The sequence below is a fragment of the Gymnogyps californianus genome, chromosome 8 (genome assembly GCF_018139145.2).
Source record: "Gymnogyps californianus isolate 813 chromosome 8, ASM1813914v2, whole genome shotgun sequence".
Taxonomy (NCBI): domain Eukaryota; kingdom Metazoa; phylum Chordata; class Aves; order Accipitriformes; family Cathartidae; genus Gymnogyps; species Gymnogyps californianus.
Genome location: NC_059478.1, coordinates 14,073,187 through 14,096,324, shown reverse-complemented (window position 1 = coordinate 14,096,324; position 23,138 = coordinate 14,073,187). Strand labels below are relative to the sequence as shown.

Below are 23,138 nucleotides of genomic sequence, written 5' to 3'. Positions count from 1 at the left end.
ATTACTGGGAGCACCAACTGATCTTTGTGAAATCATATATTTATTTAACCTTTAAATTGCAAATAATGCCTCTTTTTACCTATACTCTTTTACCTGTGTTTTTTTCAGGTGACCAGAAGAGCGAAGAGATGCCAATAGCTGACATGAATAGGGTAAATAATTTCAGATACAGGAAAGAGGCCACAACTCACAAATAACCATGGCTATCCTCCTCTTGTTTGCTGGAGAGTTCTCAAAACCAGGGCAGCTCCATAGTACACATTGCCTGAGCAAATGCTTTATTGGTATAATTTCATTTAAAGGTCAGATCCTCAGCTGCTGTAAATTGCTCCATAGATCTGTATCTATAATAACTAGTATCAAATGAAGATTTGGCCCACAAAACTTTTACAAGAGAAAATGGGTTTCGAATTGGCTTGTGTAATGTTGTGAACACGATCTAGGGAGCCAGGAACTCCTGAGCTGTAATCTTGGCTGTGCCATGAAGATACTGGTCTAGATATTATATGTGCCAAGTACTACTCATCATGGCTGAGAAGAAAGGGCAGCTTTAAACTATCTCACCACTCCTGTCATGCTTGAAGCTACAGGAACTGGTTGGTCCTGTAAATTAAAGCAGTCTCATGGCTGCTACCAATTCTCTTTATGTCCCCAGGGAGCCAAAGGAAGGTGTAATTGTGGCCAGAATCTGGCCAAGTCTCTGCTTTCCCTTATTTAGGAAGAAATATACTAATGTGCCTCGTGTAAGCTAGCCACTTCTGAAATCTCCTCTCCCCTGCTACAAGTCAGCATCATGGTCCGTAAAATGAAGACAATATGTGTTTGTTTAATGAGATTGTTGAGAGGATTAGTACATTACACTGCCAAATGACTCTGAGGATTCATAGAAGTCGTAAATATCATCAGCATCAGAAAGAGATTGACATTTTAGAAGAATTATAAATGAGATTAAAACAGGTCTCCATATTCCAAAGTATATTCTACCATGTGACCAAATTACTTCTTTTGATACAATTCTAGTACTTATGATTTCAGTGTGCAGAAAATATGGAGAAGTTTATTTCCTCAGGAAGTATGAGACTAACACTGAAAGGCCTTAATCACTTAAAAATCCCTTTACATGAGTTTCTGTTACTTCACTCCTGTGACTCCTCAGAGTCCTACTACAACCAACAGCTTTTCTTAAAAAGAAGATACAGATTTTTTTAAGAAGTTGGATGCTTTTTGTTTGATTGTCCTTTTGATTATTTCTACACCTGTGCACATATAACTTGGTTAGTCATGAGATTTGATAAACATATAGAAAGAATGTAACATACTTTTGGTAATTGCCCAAAACTATATTGCACATTAATAAGAGAACTTCAAATACTACACTTAAATAGCAAAACATTTATCATTTTAGGTGGAGAATATCCTCTCTGTGAAGTATATTGGCGCTTTATATCTGCCTGTTATATAATGTAAGCAATGCTTTGATTTCATCAGTGGTATCATTGGCATTGCAGAAATAAGTTGATTCTGTTTATATTTTTCAAAACCAGCAGCATTTTAGACTTAAACCTGATAAGTAATATGTGATTATTCTCTCCCTGTTCAGTAAATTAAGATTCAGTCCTAACCCCAGTGAAGTCAATGAAACATCTTTGACTTGCAAATGGTATTGTCCAAGGGCCTCACGGGCAGTGATGATACATTTTTACAGATGTGTAAATGTATATAAACATGTTTTCTGGCTTGTGCAGTTCTGGAAATGCAACTCAATACAACTTGTTTCTAATGAAGTAGGCCACTGACATCCAAAAAAGAAAACACAGTGACAAGTTTCTAGGAGACCATAAGGAGCCACATAAAGGAAGTAAAGAAAAGGAATAACCACATGGATAAAAACAGTCCTTTTGAAATAGTTACAGAATAGCATTGAAATTGCTGTATTTCTTTGGAAATCATAAAAATATGTGCAAATGCGTAAAATCTGATTCGTTTATCTTCTGTCAAGAAGATTATGCAAACTAGGTTGATCTACAAGAAAAAAAAGTCTTTAGTGGAATATAGCTCTTCAAATGCGGTCATTCCGCCCTACCAGTGACAACCCATTACATACTTTTAAACGCCTCCTCAGCCAAACAACATGAATCAAACACTCTGCTATGTAATTTTTATTGGTACCAAAACAATAGACACTACCCATGTTAAATATTATCCAATATCTTAAGGGATAAGTGGAGGAACGTTTTGGAGAGAATTACTGTTTCATTAGCTGGATTTAAACTTAAATATGCTGTTAGGAGTTTGTTTTAATAACTTCCAGACACATAGATTCTTTTTTAGTAAGCATTGTAGACCTATTCTGAAACTGGAAGCATTCATTCCAGCATTCATTTTGACCAATTAACAATTAAAATATAACTCTGTGTTGCTCAGTATTATAACTGTTTTTCAAATCTCAGTAGTATGGCTTCCCTCAAGGTAAGCTGAATGGCTGTGCTGAATTGTGCCAACTATGCAACTAATAAAATTACAACAGTGGGTTACAAGAAGTTCTTCAGTGGCCATAAACTAAACAGAAATGTTGACTGGAAAAAAAAAAGAAAGGAAAAATATCTGTGCCAAGTATGTTAGTATTAAAAAAGAAAGTGGTGAATAAATTGATATTTATGCTAAGATCTGCCAGAGGCATAGTTTGGAAAGCCAGACATTTATGAATGAGAACTAGAAAACACTCATACAAAAAAGCATGAGTGTGTGGAGAGATCTATTGCATCATGCATAATCACACAGAAAATACTTTACTTTTGGGTATTGTACTTCACTCATTTCTATTAAAGAAAATGAAACTTTCTTGACATATGCAAAATATTATCACAAATACTATGGTACATTTGGGTTGCAATGATATGCAGGCACACAGACAAAAAGAACAGGAATGGATGAGAAGTAGGGAATGCCAGTTTCCATGCTGGAATCAGATTACTGCCAAGCAAGTGAAGACCTTCTCCATGGACTTTTTTTCTTCCTTTTTAAGAGCACAGTATCACAGGGGTATTATGGAAATTCTTGAACCTACAAGCTAGGACATGTGGCTACCATGCTGAAACCATATTCAGGTAGTTTCTAATTGGTAGTACTTTGTAGTCCCCCTGATACAAGGGGGACAAGTGGGAATATGCAGTAGCCCTAAACTTCCTACATAGAAAGACGTTATTCTCGGCAATCCTTCCTTTCCAGACGTTTCTTTTTGAAAGACCAGCAAATGTGTCTTCAACAAAGACCTAGTCTTTCACACCAGCCAATAAACAGAGAGAATGTTTTGTACTGTACTGCACAGTTGCTGTTGCAATTAGTGAAATATAGACGCAAAGTCTTCCAGGTGTATTTCCTGAGGCACAATCTGTCCAGATGGAGGAATGCATCTCTACACTCCTAACTGGTGTAAAGATGTACTTCAGAAGTATGATTTATTCCACAGCATGATGTTATCAACTCAACCTGATAAAGGCTATTCCCTGTTTTTAAGATGAGACAACAGGACTGGTGAAGGACTGGCCAGTTAAATGAGAACTAAATGTACAAACACCAGGAACAGATTTAATGGAGTGAATAATGGGGCTTTAGTCACCTGCTGTGAAGCTGGCAACTCAAACCCTGCCATTAACAGTCAAGATTGGATGTGTGGCACATATCCCGTCTTTTTCTGGAGCTACACAACTACAAGGTCACCTTTATCAGATGACCAGAGACAGCGGTATGACCCACTCAGTTTGAGGCCTCAACAAACCCTGAAAAAAGTGCCTTCACATTTTGGATGCTAACATTTCTGAGTGCAAAACCCATGCTATCTCAGGCCTTGCTATCAGTTCACAGAAGTTGGGGAGTTCACAGAAATCTGTCATGGTTGCACTGCTAATCAAAGGAAAGAGAATAAGTAGACTCTTGAAAATATAGGAGAAAGCATCTAGAATTTCAAAATTAATTAATGCAAATGGAAGAGCATCTTCTGCCACTTTCTGAATTTAGTCAAGACTACTAACTCTAGCAAGAAATCAAAGCAGGGAATGGAAGCAAGTATGACAGAGATGAAGAGTGTAGTTGAAGAAAGCATCATTTGTTTTGTTAGCTATATACCAAAGGAAGATATTACTAGCCAGGAATGCAGCCAGGGAATCAAGAAGCTGGAACAGGATTTAAAGGGGCATTCAGCTTGTGGATCATTCTGATGATCCTTCTATGGGTACAGACTTAGCCAAGTGCAAAATATACCTACCACACCTGTGCAGCATTACTTCAATCCTGCTCAAGAAATCTGTCTATGAAAGTTTACCTAAATCCTAATACTGCTAGATAATGGGATGGTTACAGATCTGAGACGACAGAGATGAGATTCACCAAGTGCTCATAGCAAAATAGATAAAACTGTATTAACTTTCCCAGTGATTTCCCGTGAATATCAAAAAGATTGACTGAAAATTTTATCTTCAGCTTGGACAATAGCTGGAACTTGGTGAGAGATTTCAGCTAAGAGACATCAGGTAACACATACTTCAAATGTGATGCAATTTTCTGTTGTTTTTCTTTCTTCTCTTGTAAGACCACCAATAGTTACAGAACAGCCATTCTTGTAATGAATATTGCATATGACTGTTTTCTTACAAATGAAAGGAAGAATAAAACCTGCTGTTTCTTGATGGGACAAAATCTTTCCACTATGACTTCATGCTTTCTTTACCAGAGTGATTATATTACACTACCAGATCATCATGCAATTCCAATTAAAGAGACGAACTGTTTTCTTCATCAGATGAATTTTAGAAGCAGAAGATCAGCAGCATGCAAGGCCTATTTCAACTGTGGAATGACTTAAATATTCTGAAGACAGCCTTACTTTGAAAACAGATTCTTCTGCTATCCATACTCTTAAAACCTACGCCCCCATTCTTAGATGTAGATTTTAGCAATTTTTGCTCTACCTTTCCAAATTACAGGGAACGAATAATCTAAATCCTAAACCAAAGAACTGTCATAAGCTCAATTTTTCCATTGCCTAAAGATTATGCTAAATCATCTAGCTAGCTAAAGAGGCAAAGATTACTTTGAAACATTCTAGGCCTGCTAACACTTTACAAAATGCAATAAAATAAAGGATGCCAAGCAAAATGAAAGTTTTAAAAATCAGATGCAGTAATATAAATAAATCAATGGTAGTAGATGTCAATCTTAGGGCGGAAGGAAAGTTAAGAGATTTAAAAGGTGGCCTCTTCTACCACATAGTCCTTATATCGTTCATTAAAGTGATAGAAGCAAGGAGATAAAAGGAGATAAGAACAAAATCTTTAACTTCCAAAGACAGCCTCTGTCAAAAGGAGAATAAGACACTAAAGGTTCTTTATTATGTTAATTGCTTAAAGAAAAAGTCTATATATCTATACAAAGAAAAAGAGAGCTAGGAAGATCACTATTTTTAATACCTGTTAAGTTAGCTAACTGCTTGTCATGTTCTACACATGACAATAAACATGAAATTAAATGTGAAAATAATTATCTTTCTGTCCTCTTCAGAAAACTAGTCCTTCTGATCAGTCAAACACCTGAAAGGACACTAAACTAACATGGTCTGAAAGGATGCCTGAAGCCTCCAAGTCGACATATTTGGGGACCATTTGCACCTTTACTTTACCAAGTTCATTTCATTAAATGCAAACATTTCATTTCTTCAAGTAATCCATTAGTTTGGGATAGGTCCAAAATAAATGAAGCAGAGTTCCTTTGGGGAGCAATTTCTTCAGCAGAAGCCAGACAGTGTGATTTATTGGGTTGCAGAAGAATCTTCCAAGAGAAGATTTGAAAGCCTGATAGCTGGGTCCATTGAAAACTAGACCTGACGACACTCCAGAAGAAATACTGCCCAACATCAAGGAAGATGAAGACTGGCTAGGTCTTTCCCTGCTCTAATTTCTGTGAGCTGGCCAAGCATATATGATTGAACTGGAACAGAATTTAATATATTTCCATTTATAGTAGAAAGGGTTTTGAAAACAAGACAGAGGCCAGACTATTCACAAGGTATTTATAAGAAAAGCATAGGTGCGTATCTTCCTTAGGAAAAGTAATCTTGATAATTTAAAAATATAATTTCATTCCCATATTTGATCCTTAAAAACCTAATTATACATTCAGCATGAAACAAACTTAATGATTACTGAATTAATCTTAAAGCTCAGTATAAAAAAAAACCTCTGAAAAAAACCAGCAGAATAGAGCAAAAATCTTAAATAAAATCAACAAAATAAAAGACCCTTTTCTCCCAAAGACACTATTCAGCCAAATGGCCAATTTGCCACTATGTTCATGAACCCTGCAATGTATCTGAATGGCTAGCACCAGTGGCTCCATAGTAACTCATTCAGTGTCAGAATTAAATGATAGGATGAATTACTATGGAGCCACTGGTGCTAGCCATTCAGATACATTGCATGATTCGTAAAGATACCATATTGTTAACGATCAGACTTTGTTCTGTAAAATTCTACGATGGAAGGAGAACAATCTAGTACAGAGAACTCACGTTTCTCACTCATTTCCTCTCCCTGCTTCCTACCAGTTTACTTGCTTGCAACTCTTTGCCCCTTAGCTGGTCTGCTTTCTCTACGTAAAAACCCTCCAAAACTTGCAGGCCATAGGAAGATTTTGCATGGTCAAATGACTATGACAGTAGACTGAAATCATGCTAATGCACTGTTCTAATTACTTTCTAAAGTTCTTGGCCAGTTTGTTCTCTGCTTAATTCTCTTTATCCAAAAGCTATTTAATTGCACCAAACATTCTGAACTCTCTAGCAACCCTCTTCTGACGTAAGACAATAACATGCAACACTTCATGAATATATTTCAGGATACAATACATTCCTTAAAGGATCTGGCAACCTCCTCCCTGTTGTAAATCAAACACAGGGACTTCTTTGCTGGGAATTTCTGAGAACGGAGAGTTGTGCTCATCAAGTAATAATTTGGTTTGGTCCATTTGGGAAGTACTCTCTCTCCCTTGCTGTGTTCAAATTTGAACATTTTCTATAATCAGATACCCTTTCTTCTTCCTCCAGAAGCAACTACAGGTTCAGCACAATTTTTTAAGCAACTTCTAGGCAACACCTTTTTGGTGTCGTGACAACTGCTGAGGTCATCGCTCTGTACTTGACGAGTTACGAGATTCATACCTAGCTATTCACAAGCAAGAACAAGGAAAACTGATGCATACTTCAATTAAAGCATGTCTTGAAGGTGGAAATGAACAACAATAAACAACAGAGTAAAGTGTGTGGATATTACTATTAATCTATTGCTTTCCTATTTTTAAATTTCAGACTGAATGACACTTAGGTCTGATGAAGTTGGAACAAAACAGAGAAATAAAAGCATTCTGTACAGGAATGTCACTCACATGCATCTCTATTCTAATGGCTTAGCCTGAACTGCCCACAGAAAGCCCCACAGTTCTGGCAAAAAGCCAAGTTCAACAGATTTTGCAGAGCCTGTACACAAAAGGTAGTTAAAGGTTACCCAGTTAAATAAACCTTGTTTAGACGTATATCACAGTTACTTGCATCCAGAAAGGGACTGATATAATTAAAATGGAAGTGAAAATACAGCATCCAGGTCCAAAGCTTATATCTTGAAGTCCTTAGGTCACTCCTACCTAACCCCCTATAGGAAGGGAGAGGTGATGCAAGAGGATGCAGGAGGTTGACCTTGGTTAGGTAGGAGAATGGCATTGGGATCGGGATAGCACAGCTGAGTAAGCCTGTAGAGAAGGGTAGAATTTAAGATATGTCCTCCCTTTGTAGGCTGGCTAGGTCTATGTCTTTATTCACAGCTTGCTGTTTTTGTGAATCCCATTGTGAGATGCTTGATTCTTCCTGAGCTTTATTTAGGGTAACCTCAGCACTTAATTCAGGGATGAAGGGACCCTGCAAATAAAAAGTAGGCATTGAAATCCTCTCTGTTGCATCACCTAAATCACAATTTGAATCTGATGCTAAGGTAAAAAGAAAATGCAACAAGAAAAAGAAAATCTCAATGCAGCACTTAAGGTATCATCAATAAAGACACTGATTATAAATCAGTGTCCAGTAAACCTACATAGGAGAGCAAAGTCAAGGTCTTAAGGTCTTGAGACAAACCCAAACATTTTAAAAAGCAAATATTGCACTCCTGATGTTGCAATGATGTGACATGCATCCTCAGGCTCATTTAATGGAAGATCACTACAATATATTCCATCATTTTTCCCATTTTATGGTTGGTAAATTATTTTTAGTCTAGACGACGTCTCAGATCTTGCTCCCAACAAACACACAAACAATTCTACCAACTGAACTGGAAAGACGGCATAGGGTAGAAATGAGTACAGCAAAGGAAAGGACTCATTTAAGCCAGCATTGCTATTGAAACAAATGCCCAAAACCCTACAATGTTGGGTATTTGATTGTTTGCTCCTTTGCAGAAGGAAACACTGCCTAGAGCAATGAGGATTACACTCAGTTAAACAAAGTACTTTTGCCTTTAAACCTACATCATCTTAGCCAAATCTTTCTCTCTACATGTTTCTTTAGTGGTCTAAAAATCATCCAACTTTTCAGAATAACTCCATTCCCAGGCTGTGAACTTGCCAGGAGACTACAAAGGTGTGTGATATCATGAGAAATCCTATTCAGCTTCCTAGGTGCAACTCCACAAACATAATTTACTATTTCACTGACAAAAGTCAACCGCTTCCTTTGTGTTTTGTAGTCAGTGCTGGAAACACACATTAATAGGCTCTGCAATCACATGATTTGTCTTTTTCCTCTAAGCCAAGTATCAGTTTCTTATTCTGGTCTGCAATAATTCAAAGGCTCAGAGATGTAAGGCCAGAAGGGACTATTAGATCACTTTGACTAACTCCTGTATACTTTCAGACTTCAAAACTTCTTACAGTGACTCTGTAACTGAGCCAACTAAAGTATAAATGACATTTCCCAAAACTTTTAGAAAGGTATCTATCCTTGGCTTGAAGATTTCTAGAGATACACCATTTTGGTTATTTGTTCTTTCATTCCTAAAAATTTTAGTAGATCTTTTCCTAAATGAAATTATCTAACTTACTTTCTTTCTCTGCCCCTCTCCATTTGTCTGCAGCCAGTATTTTCTTTTTTGTGAAGGTTCTTTGCATATGCTAACTGAGCAACATTTCAAGCTTTTGTCATTGCTGTGGACAAGTCAAACACACTAAGTTTTTGAATTCCCAAAGTCACAACAATTATGTAGCTTTTATTTGAATCATTTCCATTTTTGCAATATTTGTTTTAGTGACTAAACACCAAGACCGTATGTCATGTTCCAGTATATGTTTCAACCAACAGCATACAGAGAAGTAATATCGCGTCTGTATTCTTACTCCTTTGTTTACAAACCAAGACATGCACTGCATTTTTTTGCCAGTTTTGCTTTGAGTGCTCATGTACAAACTGTTTCCCTGCTTTAATAACCAGAATCTTTTGAGGCTACTGTCCAACAAATATTTTCAGCTTCTTCTGGCTTAAGCCAAAGCTGACACTGAAAGACACGGTCCTGCCTAGCCTTTAGCCCAGCGTTCTCTCTTCCCTCTTTCTATCACAAAAGTTCGTGTGAAAACATGGGAGATCAAACCAGGAAATCAATGTAGCTAAACAGTAATCTTTTCATGTTGGCTTTCAGCTTGATTAGTATCCCAGTCTGGTAAATCAGGTACCCCCAATATTGTTTTCACTGATTTAGCAGCAGATGAAGCCTACAGATGGGGACAATCTGCTGCACACGAAAGGTTCTTTTGTTAACACTCCCAAGCAGGCTGTATTCCAGTGTATATTTCCTAGTTCTTTATGTTTGCCCTGCATTTCTTTCTTTTTCTTGTATGTGTGTAACATTGCCTTTAGTTGTGTTATCGTTTACTGCTCTGCAATATCATGACTCTGACAAATTTTAATAGCATCCATTTTACACTCATTTCTATATTGCTAGCACAGTTCCTAAGAAACTCTACTAAAAATTTAATTCAGTGATAGCTCTCTGTTTATAGTAATTCCTGAAATAAGGCAGCCAGATTTGAATCGGTTTGTCAGGTACTTTATCTTTACTATACAATGCCTTTTTTTTTTTCATTCAAATATCATATGTTGACAAATCAGAAGCTTTACGAAGGTCCAAGTCTATAAATTCTATCAGATATCACTATCAAAATTGTAATCTCCTCAAAACGCGCAATCAGGCATTTTGAAATCATTGTTTTCCATACAGACTGGCTGTAATTATATTTTTATCTTTTAATGCCTTATTTAATTTTGCAATCAACAGTTTAAAAAAATCAGCATTGCTACCTTCTATAACTTCTAGTACCTAAATAAGACTTGTTTCATTTATTTCCTTAAAATGAATTATTTATGTGATTTGATAGTCTGCATCTCAAAAGATAACAAAGTAGCCTGCTTTAACAAGCTGCTTTTTTATCATTTAGCAGACAATTCTATAATTCTGGGCAATTCAGTCAGTCATTTATTCTATTGCATATTCATCACACTGGTAGCATTGCTGATGTGATTATTTCAGATTACTATTATGCAACATGTTAAAGAGATCCACTGACTTCACTGGGAATATTCATACAACGTTACACATATAAACTCATGGATAGCAACAAGAAAATTGTGTCTTAGCTCAGAAAGCAAAATAATTCAATCACCACTCAGAGCAATAAATGGAAGCAAACAGAAATGGCAGTTCTCCATTTTTTTAAATCTTTTAGCTCTTTTCAAATTTTTTTCAAATTCATTTTAAAATGTTACATTACAAATTAAGATCTTTGATTTTACTTTTTTCTCTGTAGGTACTCCCACAAACTATACGTGTTATCACAGGGCAAAAAAATAGGCCTTAGAAAAACACATTAAAAAACACTAACCCCAAGAGCATTTTTGCAATGGCTGCTGAATTTAACAATATTTGCTGACTCCAGTGGTAGTTGCATTAGGCTATAGATGATCTCTACTCAGGATGCTCAAGGAGAACAGCACCAATTGTTTGCTTTTATGGTTCCCTTTCTTTGTTTGGTGCCCACAGACTGTTTTCAATAGATGTGCAGTATATAACTGGGAATTCTATATGATGAGTGTATAACTATATATGTGCACACAGTTTTTATAATTATGAGAGTCTTATTTTTCTTTTGATCTACAAATGAGTGCTCTCAACTGATGCTAGTGCTAAACAGCTTTGATATAGTATAAACATAACATTTGACGGCAGGAGATTTAGCTAGTCATCCATCATGGAGGGAATGTAATCCCTGGGCTATTTTATTCATATTCTACATACTTTAGAAACACTCTAATAATTCACCAGTAGTCATTGCTAATAATCGAGCACAAGTATTCATTCTTCTTCATCTTGAATAGATTTTGAATCTATAGTCTGACCCCAACTAATTTCTGTGGACTCCAAGCCTTGTCCACATGCATTACACTAAAGGACAGGAGCCATCATTGCCATCAGTGGTGGCCAGAGCAAGCAAATATTTCCAATCTCTCTAAGCCACGTTAACTCCTGCTTAGGAGTTGATGTGAGTTTGGAGGTGACAGTACTCCCAATTTAGTTATAGCATTTTAAGTATTTAGATATATTCCTCTTCAAGAAAGAGACCAAGGAATGATTTTAACAACCTTTTCCCACAAAGATCAGTTTATTAGATTGAGTACTCTTCAGTCTTATTTTGAAGTAGAAAAGCACTAGCCTATTCAAACCTTCCAGGTCTTCACACCGGAAATAGAAAAAGAATCAGAGTACTAAGTCACATAGCAGCAAAGCCCAGGAAAGTTTCCAAGCAAAATTTCAAATTTCTTTGAAATTTAATAATGAGAAAAAAATTAATTTGATTTTGCTATCTTTTATTTTCTTCCTATAAAATATCAACAATATGCTTTCAGCCTGTTCTGTTTTGGAATATAGTGCATGGAGATCCACGTAGCCAGGCACACAGACAGAAGGTCCTACAGGGTCCTCATGAAGAGACCAGACTCCATACACTGTAATGTAGTGTAAAGTCCTCTACCTATGTGTAATTGACTTGACACATCTTGAACTGTACCTCTGATGCAATGGATGTGGCAGTCCCCTTGAACTAAGTTCTAGGCCCTATGGACCTTAGTCACTTGATGAGATAATTTTCAGTCAGATAGAATCAATAGTAACAATAAATAAAATTATCGTGTATTTAGGAAAAGTTCTGTCTCAAAATTAGCTCAAAGCAGGCATCTGAGAACAACTCAGCAAGTTTTTAATGGTGATCTCTTGAGCAATCAGTGACAATAACCAGTCAGATCACACACAGCTGAATGCATACTAACTGTCCAGAGCCAAGTTCAATTAAGACTAGTTACATTTTGCAAAAGCTTTCCTCTTTACACTGTTTGATGCAAGTATTTAGAATGTGTACAACAATACATAAAATTGCTGACCCTCAGGGGTCTAATCTGAGGAACTATCTTGCCCTCAGTGAATTACTCAGTTTATGGCTGTGAGAACGGTCTACAGTGACAAATGGTTTCTGTATTTGTGTTTCTGGGAAAAATTCCAACTCTGTTTTGTCCCTGTTGATATTTACCTGCTACAAGTGGAGCTGGCTGAAATGGTTTTGTGTGTACATGCATTTGTACAGTGAACACAGCTCATTGGAATACATAGCATTTCTAGCAGTAGTTTACAATTGCAGAATACTCATAGCTCCCATGTCTTTCAAATGTGGCATTTGATGGTACTCAGCATCAGTGAGGTCATAAATGAACACAGGAAGACCAAATAGGTACAACAAAACAAACTCATATTGCTATAATTTTTTAAGCAATTACAGTTTAACTTCACTGAGCATGCTGGTTATTCAAATACCAGCATGATAGGTTCCTTCAAATGCTTGACCATAAATGAGCGGATAGCGAAAATGAATGCACTCCTGCAACCTTCCTCCTCATGTCTAGAAGAATGCATGCCATTTAGCTGTAAATTCTTAGGTAACTTGTATCCAGCTCAACCACTAATGTGCAATAAATCTAGTAATACATGACTGATTACTCACCTCATCAACTTGAGGATCTTGAGCCTGAGCAGCATTGGGCACTGGGGAATCACAGTCTGGGCTATAATGCTCACAGTAGTCATATGCAGCTCTGGGGTCAGCTATAATCAACAGCTGCTGGATCTCACCCTGCAGGAAAGCATATGCAGATTAAATAACAAAAACAAAGATTGTCTACAGTTCATCAGAAGTACAGAGTTTTCATTCAGAAAAAAATAGACACATAATACCTACATTAGATACTATATTGACATTTGTGATTATAAATAACATATCTACTTAATTTCTGCAGCTATTCTGGAAAACATCTTATCTATTGTTCACATGGCAAAACAATGCAAATTAATACTGAATGGATTAGGTGCAAAATTCTGGCTTAAAATGCTGTCTGGTTTAGAAAGGAGAGGCTGGAAAGGTGTAACTCCTGCTCTGTCATTTTCATGCTGTTTGTTTACTTCTTCACTGGGAACCAGTCTAAATTCCTAAGATTTAATTCAGGGCACTTCCTATTACCAGCATGCAGCTCAGCATGCAAGTGATCAACAGTATAACACTGAGAGTTTGCATCACATCTGTACTCTCAAAGAAGGGAGAAAATAAAATAAAATAAAAAAGGCTGTACCAGAGACACAGTTATTGGAATAAAAAATAATTAAGTAAGCACTGAGTAAATACACATTATAGAATATGTTGAAATAAAAATTTTAACAGCTAACAAATGTTATTTTCATCTCTGTTCCCATATATCATGCATAAAAACAACATCACAGTAAAGAGGCCCACTATTCTGGATAATAAAAATGGCTCTGCTGAGATCGCCTACAGAGACCTTGTACGTTTATCATTTTCCACAGAAAGCTGTCTGGCATCCAGTGTATTTCTTAACATAGTGGTACCATTTAAACAGTGTTAGGTAAATTCTTGCCAACATTTCCACTATAAATTTCCTCATTCAGGAGCTTCTTAAGCTGTCATAAAAATAAGGTTGTTGAAAATTGGCACATGTTCTTGGTCAAAACCCATTAACTTCAATCTCTCACTATTCCCCCAGAAGGGGGTATTTTTAAGCTTTTATATACTTCCAATGTATTTTTATTTTGTTTTTACCAAAAATGGGCAAAGGAATAACTTTGTTAGTATACCTGTGCATGTTTTGTCTTTAAAGAGAAAATATCATAACTGATGGAAATGTACAGCTGGGAAAATTCACAATTATCTCAGTATTTCCAAAATTGCTTTACATCTCTCAGTACAGTAGCCTTTAACAAATTAACAAAACTGGAGAATAATTTAAAATAGTAAAGAATAATTTGTAATGCTCCTTCCTTTCAAAAAGAAAAATCACAGAAAGAAGCAAAAAACCCTCAAACTGAAAAAAATCAACCAACCTTCTGCAATTTTCCTAGTTCTACAATATTTTTTTACTAACTTATTTAACATAAAATATGAAATACTTAGTTTCTTAGACATAATGGCTATACATTACAAATCTGTTTTTTACAATACTCTCAACTCATTTTACTTTATAGACTCATGTGTGTCTCAGATTAATTTAGAGTTGGAATATTTTTTTTTAAGCTTCCAGAATTACTACAAATGCAGCAGTTTGTTCCCTTGCCAGTGGTTCTGGACTGTCTCTTTTATTTTCCTTAGCTCACTAATGCTTCCTGATTTAGACATCTTCCTACAAAACCTGCTACACATACAGAGAAATTCCCCCTTTGATTCCTTACATGACTCCCACAAGAGTTTGAGTGCTTTGAGAGGTTTTTACAATCATTGTCAGCCTGGGCTATGCATCCCCCCATCTCCAGCAAAGTGTTTCCAAAGTGCTCTGCCCTTCCTTTTTCACCAGCCAAATTAAAACTAAGTAAAGCAGAGGAATAAGTTAGAGAGAATTAGCAACTGAAAGACAAAAGAGGTAACTCTTTTGGAGCAACCATTAGAGATGGATGTGTCCTCACCCTGTTGAGCTCAGGTCATTGTGTTGCTATATGCCCCTGAACATACATGGCTTTCTGAGATGCCCATGCAGATCACCATGTATACAGTGTGCCAGCTAGTGTGAGTAATGCTGAAACTGCTCCTGAAACTACTGCTGTTTAGTATGATATGCTAAGAGAACCCAGGTCGGGCAATATAGCCAGTATTCTGGAGCTTGCTTTGTGCTGATCTTGAATGCCATGGAATTTTGGCACTGGGTTTTGTTGGATTGTGTGTTTGCAAGAAGCACTCAGCATGCTGTTACCACTTGGCTTAGATGTCCTTAAATTGGTTAAAGCTGTTCCTTATCCATTGATTGTACTTCCCAGCCCCGCCTGTCTGCCTGTTATGGGTCTACATGGAGGGAGGCTCTCAGAAGTCTTGCACAGTATACATAAATTGCTACTGGCTATTCATGTGCGAGAAGTTTACTGAGGAACTGATTGATTTCACATTTGGCATCTCAAATGTTAATTTTCCTCTTTTTCCTTCAACATCTGCTATAAAAATATTTCCAGTAAATCACTGTTTTTCTTTTTCTTTTTTTTTTTTTTTTTAATTTTTCTGTCTTTGCTAATTAAATGGCTTCTTTGAGTATTTGTATGTGATGTATTGGCAGTGCTGTTTCTCTAGTCAGTGAAGAGCTTTCATTTCAGATCAGGTCAATCATGTCAGCACATGAAATTCCACATACATTATTGCAGATTTCATTATTGTGATTTAGTTATCATTCTAAGGTATTTGTTGGACAAATCTACATTTTTTCTCTTTGAGAATTTTTCACAGAACGACTTCAGTCTTCACAAACACATTCTTTGACTTTAACTGCTTGACTCTATGAGACTGAAATAGAATTTTATAAAGTTCTTTGTGAATAAACTACAAATACTTAATCTGGCCATACTTCATGACCTGGTTTAATAAATTAGGCACCTAATGATCTACCTGCACAAGCCCCAAGAACTTTAAATGAAAATATGGATAAATGGAGTAATGGGTTATTAACAATTCTAATAGTTGGTCTCTAAAACAACACTGAGGTATCTAAATATATATGCATATGTGCATAATGTTATTCTTATATGAAAATTGCAGGAAAAAAGGAAGTCTCACAGGATAGAATGATGAAAGCAAGAGACGGAGAGCAAAGATGGGGAAGGAGACAGGAGAACAGAGTAAAATTTACAAATACACCTGAGCATCCTTGAAGTACTCTGAAAAGTGCATAGAGAAAAAAAAAGTACAAAAGGCAGCTGTCTATATAGATTAGTTCTATTTCCTTCTCTATGAAATTGTCACAACTACCGTTGTTGGGAAAGACTGCTCAGGCAATTTCACAAAGTTGATAGATGATATATAGTGTGTTATACAAGTCAAATGTTTGATGTCTCTGCTGAGCCAGTCCTCCACCATGATTTGATGTCAGAGATAAGTGGGATGACAGTAGAAGGCAGAGGCAGAGAACTTGTGGTGAGGTATCAGACAGATATACATAGCCACTTTTTCATCTTATTACTTGTAACATTGTGTATGCTTAACTTGCCCCAAAAAGTGCTAAAAGCCTATTTAGCCCTTAAGAAGAAAAATCTGCTGCCTTATAACAATTTTTTATCCTGGATAACACTTAATACAATGTATTTGAAACAGCGTTTATCAGATATTTAACTTTACTTGCATATCAGGGACGAGAAAGCTGAGAGCTATGTCTCTGCCTTAGTTGCCCAGAGGTGAAGGGGAACATCCAGAAAGGTATTCAAGCATACCTAACATTAAGCACACAAGTACTGCTTGTAAGTAAAACGGACCAATTTGGAGTCTTAATATTTAGTTTGGATCATAAATACTTTATTGAAATAGACACTAAGTTGTTGTCAAAGCCGACACATAACTCCCAAAGTCAATGCATAGTTGAATAATTCATTGAAATATGGAATAAAAATAGTTAAAGTCTATGGACATTTTAATTCCTCTCTATTTTGGGAATGTGCTCATAATTAAAATCAGAGGCTTTTGAATCAGCCTCATGGTTATACGAAAAAAGCTGCCTGAGAATCATAAAATATCTTGCCCACCAGTTATGCCTAGCATGAAAACATGGTACAGAAAGATTACTTCTGTAGCGTTGTCCTAAAAGGTACTCTACCAAATAAGCTACTCTTTGCAGAATCCTCCAAGATTATTAAGAGAAGTTAATTAGATCTGAGGAAACATTCTCTTCTTTGTGGCATGCCACAGCAAATGTGGAGAACCAGGCTACAGAGCTACAAGAAGAATATGCTCAAATCAGTTGAATGCCTGCCTGTTGGAACAGCTGTACAGACATTCACTCAAATTAACTGCTCTACAAGGAACAGCCCAGCTAAGAATGGAAGTGTGTGGTGAATTCAGTCATTGAAAATTCCTCTGTGAATCTCACAGACATTCCACAGTGACATTCTAGAATAAGAAAGTTTATGTGAATGTACACATCCAGGATTTGTTGAAAAACACACCTCACAAAGTAGTAATGCACAAGGTGGGGTATCTGCACTGAAAACATAGCCTCTTGATACGAACACAGTTTGCAACACTGAAAAAATACAGCATTGACTAACAAAAAAAGGAAATGAAGACCCAATTTGCAGCAAAGCAGTAGACTACCAAGTTCTCTTTCCAATTTTATTGACTTTCTCTTGATGTAATTATTGCTTTAGTTAGCCTCATGGTAGTAATCACTATATTTGATTCCACCTTTTTAGAGCCTTTCTTAGATTCCACAGCAGAAATCGGAATAAGGAAAATCTCCAGTTAGATATGGTGTCAGATTTTCTCAATGATGTAAATCATTGAGGGCCTGAGAAGTAAGGAATGAATTATTTTATCATTAAAAGCAATAAATGTTAATGGCTGGTTATTATCTTAATTGTGACTTCACAAAATGTCTTAGATATTATCTCTCTTCTCGAAACATTCTCTTTTCCTTTTAACTATGTAATCTTACTAATGCTTTCTAAATATGGTGTATTAGAGAAGTACAACCATAAAGTAGTCCATTTATAGTCTATTTATCAGCTAAAAGTTTCTATCACTGATAAAAGACATCTCTACTATCACCTGCCAGCATTGTTAAAAAGGCAAAAGTATGAATTCTTAAAAGGCTGTAAGGGCACTAAATGAAGGAATCAGTGCTGAAATTACTGTTTTTTCCAGTATTTAAAATTTTACGGTCTAGTTCCCTAGTTCTACGAGAACCTCAAACACTTCAGTTGTAGAGACAGATTTTTGGGATATCTCTTTCACAAGAATCTTAATAAAACAATAACCCTGCCAGGTGAAAGTGACCTTTGTCCAGGGAATAGCAGGTATGCATTACTTGAGAAGCTCTGTAGCACTCTCTCCACAGAAGCAAACTTCACAAATTATTCAAAATATTAAAAAAAAAAAAATTTCTAAGAAAAAGTGATCTTGGTAGTTGCACAACTAGGATGCTACATAACAATGTGACCGGACCAGCGTTGAGAACTCAAGTTGTAGTTTCTTATAGTAAAATAGTGACATTTTCTAGAATGATTGCATTAGGAGAAAGCTTATTGCTCATTTTCCAGCTTGACAAAAAAAAATAATGAAAAATAATGCAGCAATTACTTAAATGTCTAATTTATATATTAGAGGTTCAGAAAGAATTTCCACAACTAGAGTGGGAGGGTTAGCATTAGCAAAATACCATCCTTCTTATTCATATTCTGGATAAAGTGAGTACCTCTTATGTGCTTATAGGGATAATTAGATTTTAAAGATGACTACCTAAATGGTGATAAAAGCATAACAAAACCAGTGCTAGGCACTATATCAACTCAGGAGAACAACATCAATATCTTTCATTTTCATATGATGGCTAAAGCCTAAGAATTACAGAGTGGACTCTTCAGTAAATCAGCAGAAATCCTAACCTGTGTATATGTGCCAACTGTCTCTAGTTATGTGACAGTACAACTATAGACTCTAAATCTAGACAGCCTGGATAGTATTACTATAGAATTTAGAAAAACCTGCTGCAGAAATAATTTAATCTTCCTGCAAAGATTTGAGGGATTGAAGAATTCCAGGGGCCTTTAATATTATATTCCATAACCCAGGCCCATTGCATAATACAGCTAGAGAAAGATATTTAGAGCCTGCCAGAGTGAAGCACTGTAAAAGCAATAAATTGTGAAAGCAGAATTCTGTACAGGTCAAAGTTTCCATAGAAATCAATGTCTTCTTGATTCTTTGAAACTCCATGGTTATAGGAGTATATATTCAGCTTGGTTAAGAAATAGGTTGATATACCAATTAAAATTTTCAACCTTCAAAACATAGCTGTTCACAGACCAAAGTCTACTTCAATTCCTGGCTGGGAGATTAGATTTTATTACAGTTTCTGTATATACAGCACGTGTACATAACACACATGCACACACACGTGTGACTAAGGACATCTTATTTTCTTGATAAAAGACCTGCAAATCTGTTACATTGTCATTTATCTTTGAAACTTCATTTACAGCTGTTGTTTAAAACTTAAACGTATTACACACAATATTAAATGAGGTGATAATAAATCCTATCTGTAAAATTTGCTGGAGCTGACGTAACAGGCAGCATTTTTTGAGCCCAGGTTGTTAATTTTAAATGTAACTACAAACAGTTTAGTTAAATGACCATTCCTTTGTTTCTTGGGAATATTCCTTGCAAATGAACTTGAACTCCAACAAATTACCAGAGCTTTGCTTTCTTTTTCTCTCGCCTTCCTGCTTTCAAAAATAAGGAAGGGAAACAAGGAAAACAGAATTATTTACTTTTGTTCATCAAGCATAAGTTTGGAAATACTATAAAAAAATAACAAACACCAAATCACCATTCTTTCAGATTAAAAAAAAAAGGCAAAAAACCCAAAGCCAAATAGAAAGCTTTTGTAAAAAATGCTGGTTTTTTATTAGGTGCCTCTGAAATGGAAAAATTGTTTGCTTTGCTTTTACTTTTTGCGTTGTTTTTTTTCCTCCCAGTGCTGGAAGTTGGCCACTTCTCTGCTGTTGATAGCTAGAAGGTTCCTTCTAAATATTTTTGCTTGGAACCTATTATATTTTTTGGCATCTGTTCCATTTATGTTAAACATTACTTCTTAGTCTGACTGACACTAAACATTTAGTGGGTCTCTAGCAATTACTAAAGGTAACATATAATGGGAATCATTTTGGCTATGTCTACATTAGCTAGTAGTGCAGCTCAACAGGACAGTATGAAACAGAGGATACTCATGACACATCATTCAAACTACATGCCTTTGGGGCAGTTTTACTTTGGGCTAGCTTCCCTATTCTACTTCAGCTGTACAGCAATTTTGGTCAGTCACTAAAAGCTCTACCCATTCTGCTACTGCTACCTTCCTCAGGGATTATGCACACAGATGAATGGCCTTTCTGCACTTGCACACTTGGACTTTCCATGCTTGCAGATATGTGAGGAATGGTTACTCATCTGAAGGGATCTGTGGGTTAAATCATATTGCTGTCAAGGTACTATCACTCTGTCTTCAACTGCTCACTCAGGCTATTTAAAGGAATCCTATGTTGTACATAAGTGTATGAATGCTTTTTTCATGAAAACAGGTTAATGCCTAGTATCAAAATCTAAACCTTTTATTAACAAGGATTACTGCAAGGACTTAATCTCATAAACTGTGTGCAGATGAAGCTTTCATTGGCTTTAAACGAGAGGCTTATATACATCAGGTTTTGTCTCGTTATACTCATTTACAGCACAGTGCCTAAAAAATCATTGTATTGGTCTGACGTGTGGGGAGTTTTGAAAGAAAAAAGTCTCTATAGGGAAATATCTACATAAAGACTCTGTTAGTTATTACCTTATTATAAAATACTTATTATAAAAAACGGTTGTATTGTTCACACCAACAGTACTAAATGAGGAGTGACAAATCCTTAAAGCTGGCAAAGAACAAAAAGAGCCCTGCTATTTATCAAACATTTAAGCTACAAACATATTTCAATGGATACAATCAAAAATTCTTTTACTAGGTGCCATGTACCAGCATCTGACTAATTTCTTTTTTTTTTTTAATTTTTGTATGCTATTGTAGGAATTCCCTTCTTTGCAGCAAGCACTTACAAACCAGCCCTTCTCGCACTGTGTATCTGAAAACATGGAAGAGATTAATTTCAAATGACACATGTAAAAGTTTGAGGTACACTGTGTCAGTCTTTCATAAACAAGCATTTACAGATTAGTCCCACTGATATCAATAGATCCACTTCAGTAAGCAGGTGCTGAGTAGTGTAAATGAAGGTGTCATAATTTGGCAGTTAGTAATAATACAGTTTCTAGACAGCATAATTTTATTATTTTAAGACACATTCACAGTTTATAATTTGCTTCTCAAGCATTTGTATGCACCTGATGCTTAATGCTTTCTTGTATTCAGTATCTTGTTTGTGACACCACATTGATTTCCATATTAATTGAACACGATGTTATAAAAAAATCAGATTAGCACTTACATTCAGGAATGAGCAGCAGGCAACTCCAAATTAGAACTTCCTCATATAAAACACACAACCCCCCCCCGAAGATTTGGAAAATACTTAAGGTAATTTTTTTCTTGCTTTAAAAGCTAAACCAGAAGATCTTTCTGAGACCACTCCTAAAAAATGCCTCTTAGCTTTAGCACCAGTAGGTAAACTTACCAAGGAATATTATGTTTGTTGAATATACAAAAATAGCACATTAGGTAGTCATTTATCATGCTCTTAGGATGCTAATCAGCCCTTTCCTTCTTTCAGTGGTGATCTACCTGATCTCTGGACACCCAGTATGCCTACTTACTCAGAAATTATTGATCATCAGCATAGGAAAGTTACATCAAAGCAGTCATGTCAAACTGATTAAAATGTATGCATTTAGAATTTCCCAGTGTACTATAACATATTGTTGTGTTAGCAACAGTCAGACTGCCAGAATTAGAACAAAGGTGGGAGAACTGCCTAGAAAACAGAAGTTAATATTAAGAACAGAAAAAAGAAAAGGAAATAGCCAAGAATTTTATTTCATTAAATTTTGTTGTATTACAAATTTAAAATAACACAGTTAAAAACAAAGAAGAATATTTGATCCACTGTGATGTAACACTGTTTTAAAATAAGTGTGAAATATTCCTCATAGCAGCAATATTTGTTCTGAGTATTCTAAATGAATGGTCCATGCAAGTATGTTAGAGCAATATAACTAAAGAAGTAATGCTTTTTTCCAAAGATACAATCAAATTGTCAGGAGGTCAGCATAATGTCACGTAATAATATCTATTTCTGACTCACGTGTGTATGCAAGAATTCATAGAGGTTTAGATGTACTCTCTAAGGGAACAAGAACATATGATGTATCTAATTGTTTACAGCACTGATTCTGACAGTGCTGAACTCTGCTTTCAACGGGAGCGAATTACCTTAATGATGCAACTGGTTTTTGTGCAGTTGTGTTATGCTGTATGAATGGGTTCAGGACCAGAAGAAACCCTGGCATCTTCAGCTAGTAGGTCACTGAAGCCTAAGATTTCATTATATTTATCTACAGGTTCATTATTTCCACATTTTGAATTTCCATTCAGTTTGAGGAGACTGAAGAGTGCTCCACTGTTCCTGTGATCAAATCATTCGCTTATTATGACTAAACCCATCATTATTACTCAAGATAAAACAGCCTTTGTGATGCATGGATACAATATTAATCCTTCTGACACTCTGTGCTGTGAATTCCAACAGGTCACTTTACTCTTAGGTATTTCTTTTTACGTGCTTCCTACATGTGAGCTAATAAAGGCATCAAATGTCTTATGGAAAGTCTGTCTTACACAGTTTTAAGTCTTGAACACTTAAATCTAATGTCACGGCTAAATAAGTTCATTTCTGGAATTGCCTGCACATAGAATAAGACACATGGTGTTATGTGTTTCTTCAGTGCCTGTTGTGGTCTCAAGATACAGCAGGGTTCAC

General features: G+C 36.0%; 1 protein-coding gene across 5 annotated transcripts in view; it reads right to left on the bottom strand.

The window, feature by feature from the left end:
• The window catches only part of COL11A1 (collagen type XI alpha 1 chain), a 163,957-nt gene that overhangs the window by 112,523 nt on the left and 28,296 nt on the right, over positions 1 to 23,138 (bottom strand). For all 5 annotated transcript variants that reach the window (XM_050900518.1, XM_050900522.1, XM_050900521.1 and 2 more), the window contains exon 5: positions 13,135 to 13,263. In XM_050900518.1, the coding sequence (XP_050756475.1) occupies positions 13,135 to 13,263 (129 nt within the window). The remainder of the gene's footprint in view (positions 1 to 13,134; positions 13,264 to 23,138) is intronic.